The sequence below is a fragment of the Giraffa tippelskirchi genome, chromosome 3, assembly GCF_054371585.1.
Source record: "Giraffa tippelskirchi isolate mGirTip1 chromosome 3, T2T-mGirTip1v1.2.pri, whole genome shotgun sequence".
In the NCBI taxonomy this organism is placed as follows: Eukaryota; Metazoa; Chordata; class Mammalia; order Artiodactyla; family Giraffidae; genus Giraffa; species Giraffa tippelskirchi.
Genome location: NC_137277.1, coordinates 27,532,463 through 27,537,163, shown reverse-complemented (window position 1 = coordinate 27,537,163; position 4,701 = coordinate 27,532,463). Strand labels below are relative to the sequence as shown.

The 4,701-nt window shown below is 59.3% G+C and overlaps 1 protein-coding gene across 2 annotated transcripts; it reads left to right on the top strand.

The window, feature by feature from the left end:
* Positions 1 to 318: 318 nt before the first annotated feature.
* PLD6 (phospholipase D family member 6) lies at positions 319 to 3,565 on the top strand. 2 transcript variants are annotated; one of them, XM_081583447.1, is made up of 4 exons: positions 319 to 742; positions 2,600 to 2,810; positions 3,219 to 3,291; positions 3,408 to 3,565. In XM_081583447.1, exons 1-3 carry the CDS (start codon positions 325 to 327, stop codon positions 3,283 to 3,285), a joined length of 696 nt encoding a protein of 231 aa, XP_081439573.1. In that variant the 5' UTR covers positions 319 to 324; the 3' UTR covers positions 3,286 to 3,291; positions 3,408 to 3,565. The 2 variants fall into 2 exon arrangements, with proteins under 2 accessions (XP_081439573.1, XP_081439574.1); XM_081583448.1 differs by lacking the exons at positions 3,219 to 3,291; positions 3,408 to 3,565 and having other exon boundaries at positions 2,600 to 3,078.
* Positions 3,566 to 4,701: the final 1,136 nt, after the last annotated feature.

Here is a 4,701-nt window from a genome sequence, read left to right as displayed (position 1 = left end):
CAGTGGGTGATGGCGCTTACTATGCAGACGCAAGTGGGCGGCGGGTGGTGGGCACAGACGCACTGGGAGGCAGGCGGTGACCTCGCAAGCAGATCAGTTGCCGGCGAGCTCACATCGCTGCAGGTGGGAGCACGTGGGCAGCCGACGCAAGACTGCAGGGGGCAGCTGGCGAAAAACGACCACGCAAGCGCAGTTGGCGGTGGGTACACGTGACCTGCTGGCGTGCAGGCGCAATGGGCGGCTGACGTACGTGCGTGGCAGGCACGCAGGCGCAGGGTGCGGCGAGCATACGTGGCACGTAGGGCCTCGGGACCTGCCGACGCCATGCGGCCGTTAAGCTGGCAGGTGGCTGTGGTGGCGGCTGCCGGCCTCGCGCTGGCCTTGGAGACGCTGCCTGCCATGTTGCGCTGGCTGTGGGCCAGGCGGCAGCGGCGGCCGCGGCGCGAGGTGCTGTTTTTCCCATCGCAAGTGACCTGCACAGAAGCCCTGCTGCGGCCCCCGGGTGCCGCGGCCTCTGACTGCCCGTGTAGCCTGCCCCACGGCGACAGCTCCCTGAGCCGGCTGCTGAGCGCCCTGCTGGCCGCCCGCACCAGTCTGGAGCTCTGCCTGTTCGCCTTCTCCAGCCCGCAGCTCGGCCGCGCCGTGCAGCTGCTGCACCAGCGCGGGGTGCGCGTCCGCGTGGTCACCGACTGCGACTACATGGCCCTCAACGGCTCGCAGATTGGCCTACTCCGCAAGGCAGGTAGGCCGGGCACTGGGCCGCGGGAGGTGGAAGCAGGATGGTGGGGCGCTTGGGGCAGCGTCGGACGACTGGGGAGACACTCGCGTCCCTTGGCAGCCTTGCAGGGTCTGGGGAAAGTCCGGGGTGTCCAGAGGAGCTTCTGTGCAGAGTCTTAGCCCAAAACCTGGGCATGAACCCCGGAGGGGCTGAGGCTGGAAGCAGGTCCGCAAGCAAAACCCGTCAGGGACCCAGAGGTCTGTTGAGGGCACAGGTGCGCGGAGATGCAGCGTCGGCTTAAGGACCAAACCGAGGAGAAGGTGTTTTCTCTTAAATTCACTAGTGAGTCTTCTTTTGGGGCATCTGAAATCAATATTTAAAATAAGGTAAGACGTGGGGCTGAAATGGTTAGTTAGTGAGCAGGTAATTTGTTTCTTCAGCTGCCAAACGGCAGGGAAGTCAGGTCTGTGGCGGACCTGCCCCTCACAGGAGTGGGAACGGTGAACCCGGGAGTATGAGTAATTGTGAAGATGTTCTAAGTTCACACCTGCCTTACTTGGAAACTCCTCCACCTGCCCCGGTGTGATGCTGTGTCCTGCGCGAGTGATTTGGAGTCTGAACCTCTTGCCCTTCTCTCAGTCATTGAGGCCCCTGCAAAGGTCATTCTTGCATTAGCAGCCATGTGACCTGCCCATTCTGGTGGCCACTGTGACAGGCGCATGGGGCTCTTGAAAACTGTCGTGGCTGCTCTCAGCTCACCTGGGATGGGAACACAGGTGTGTACTACCCTGGTCTTCTCATCTGTCGGGGGCGGGATGGAGACTCCCTTTCAGTGTTGAGGACGTTGGTTTCCGCTCTTCCTGGCAGCCTTGCGATCCTATGTTGGTTCTGTTGTCAGGGAAGCTTGGCTGTTTCAGCACAGCCGTTTTATTGTAGAGAACCGTAGGATCTCAGATTTGGCAAGATTTCCAGCTAAACCTTGATTCTCTTCTGAGGGCGTCCCTGCGGTCGTTCTTCTCTCACCGCTCAGCCGTCTCCTTGTGTTTGACTGGACAGGTTCCAGGCTCCGGGTCCACAATTGCAGAACAGGACAGTACGGCAGGGAGGTCTGGTGGAGCAGGAGCTCTGGAGGTGCGTGGGAGGGTCGTGGGCAGGGGCACAGACAGCCGCTCTGAGGAGTCACTTGCGTGAGGGCCTGTTTTGTGGTGCGAGGAGCGACAGGCAACCCTGTGGCTGAGGTGCGCGTGTTGAGGCGGGCACACGAGGGGCCCTGAGCCTCAGCAGGAGGGGAGGCTGCGTCAGCTGGATGGTCACGGGGCCAAAGCTGAGGCTTCAGATCTGGGGCCTGGTGTCTTATGCGCGGGGCCCCCCGGGTTGGTCCCCCAACTTCACAAGGTCCTGATTACAGGGGAAATCTGCTTCTGGGCCTGAGTGAGACTTTAGGGGCACATGAACCTGAGATCAAGTGGGTTTTGCTTCAATCGCCGCTGGCTCATCCTGAAACCAGTAACTGGAGGGTGATGCATATCATATACACTGGAAGGGGTGGGGAGCCTCCCCCAGTCAGGGCTGGAGGCGTTTCCAGAGGAACTAACTCTCCTGTCCCTGCTCCCGGCCAGCCCTCCTCCTAGGGCTGGTGGGCCGGGCCCCTGCCTGGCTCAGCTGCTGTCACCACTCAGACCTGACGGTGTCCATGACACTGGACACAAGCAGCAGTCAGTCCTGTGAACACATTCACGCTGGAGAAAGAGCCAAGCGATGGACAGCGAGAGGAGGGGCTGGGGAAGGAGCGAGGGGCTCCAGTATGGGAGCAACTGGAGCCCCTGCCTGGCCAGCAGCTCAGTCGGTGGATGGGCAGCAGTGATGTCTTGCCCTTTGCAGGGATACAGGTCCGGCACGACCAGGACCTGGGCTACATGCACCACAAGTTTGCCATCGTGGACAGGAAGGTGCTGATCACTGGCTCCCTCAACTGGACCACGCAGGCCATTCAGAACAACCGGGAGAACGTGCTCATCATGGAGGACGAGGAGTATGTGCAGCTCTTCCTCGAGGAGTTCGAGCGCATCTGGGAGGAGTTCAACCCCACCAGGTTCTCCTTCTTCCCTCAGAAGGAGAGGGCTCGCTGAGGCGGGCTCCAGGCCAGCGGCCCCCAGGCTGGAGTCCTGCCAAGCTTCGTGTGAGGAAGGGTGGTTCTCTTTCATTAAGTAGTGATGTTCCTTAGAGAGAGCGCGAGCTTAGCAAGGACAGAGACTGTCCTGTGGTGGAAGGGAGGTGCTTCGGACCAGGTGCCTCCATCAGGGTTGGAGAGGCAGCAGATCCGAGTCCCTTTCCTGATTTTGAGGCCTCCTGGGTTCCCCCCCCCCCGACACTCCCTTGCCCCCCCCACGCTCCCTTGCCCTCCCCCGCATCCAGCCTTCAGAACCTGGTTGAATAGCGTCCAGAAGCTGCTCCCGTTTGCACATGTTAGGATTGTAACTTTTGATGTTCTTACATTCAGGGGAATTGGGTTGTCGGGTAGACTTGCCCTTCACCATGACACCCGAGGCCGTGCTCAGTATCCCTGAGGCAAGGTGGGTCCTAGGGGTGGCCTCACTGGCTGTCCTGATTTCTGGCATGGATGTGACATCTTTGAAGTGTCGTTCCCCTCACCCCCCCGCCAACGTAGCGTGTTCCTCTCGATTTACAGTTATCTTTGACTTAGGATGTCGGACAGGTAAACCCAGACAGAACTCAGCTGAAGTTGTAAAGCGTGGTTCTTGGGTTGGAAGTCATGTGGCTTCATGGTGACAGTGCCTCTCCCCTGAGCTGGGTCCCCCTGAATAAACTTGCTCCCATTCCTGTCCAGTTGCGTGTGTGTCTGCCTTTTCATGCAAATAGTGACTTTGCGGGGTGAGGACAGCATCCAGCTATTTAGAAACCACTGGCCAAGATAGGAGTGTCCCAGAGAGGAGTGACGATCTGGGGGTGTTCTTGGGGGACCCCACTGTCTCCCAGAGAGGAGTGAAGACTTGGGGGACCCTGGTGTCTTCTGAGCAGCTGAGCTGACTCCCAGCCATGCTCCTCAGTGCCTGTCCGGCCCATGGGGCTCAGCACCCCCAGCCCCTTGTCTGCAGGGCTTGCTTCCAGAAGCGCCAACCACCTACGACCAGCCCCACCATGAAGGCTGCTGTTGACAAAGTTGTGAAATGGTTTCATCCCACGTAATGTTTTATTTCATTTAATTTGATTTATATTGTTTTCATTATAGTTATCTTTGTGGTGGGAGTTTGAACCTAATGTAAGTTTCAGGTAACAGGCCTTCTGTTCTGAGGGCCTGAGGAGGTGAGCACTGAAATCAGCCTGCAAAGTGGAGGCTGGCTGTCCCCGCTGAGGGTGGGTGACTGCATGAGGTGAGCAGAGCCCCACTCTGACGGGAGAGGCGTGAGGAGGGGCAGCTGGGTTACAGCAGGGCTTGGGCCGAGCCCAGCATGTCAGTCCTCCCAGCGAGCTGGTGGGCGTCACTGCTGAGGCCGGGGGAGGTCCCAGGCTTCCCACTGGTGAGGGTGGGTGAGCTGAGCGGTGGGTGTGCACTTGGTGCAGAAGGCAGTTCAGGCCGAGTCTGGGGCTTTGTACTGGGTGGCAGTTTTCCGGGGCGCGTCCAGAGCTGCGCAAGCACGTTAAGGAGACCCTGGAAGTGTAGTTGACATGCTTTGGGGCAGTAATTGGAGGGCAAGAGGCTGGGAGGGGACTTGTGTAGCGTGTGTCCGAAGCTACATGCTTTGTCCACCAGATTCTGGCATGAACAGGACCTTTACAGGAAGTAGTCAACCCCAGGAGGCTTGGCAGTTACTCCCTAAGAGGACTAGAGGTGGCCCCCTCTTACTGCCCACCCCCCCCGCCCCACAGCCTCTCGTTCAGCCTGTGGTTTGGGTTCAAGCTTGTCATTTTAACCATGGGACAGGGATACAACCTAACAGCATACGTGGAATGTTGGCACCGTT

Bases quoted from the DNA above. Each gene is read 5' to 3' on its own strand.
- PLD6 (XM_081583447.1), top strand. From the start codon at position 325: ATGCGGCCGTTAAGCTGGCAGGTGGCTGTGGTGGCGGCTGCCGGCCTC. The intron at 743-2,599 runs GTAGGCCGGGCA...TGCCCTTTGCAG, and splicing joins TGGCCTACTCCGCAAGGCAG to GGATACAGGTCCGGCACGAC. The intron at 2,811-3,218 runs GTTCTCCTTCTT...TCTTACATTCAG, and splicing joins GAGGAGTTCAACCCCACCAG to GGGAATTGGGTTGTCGGGTA.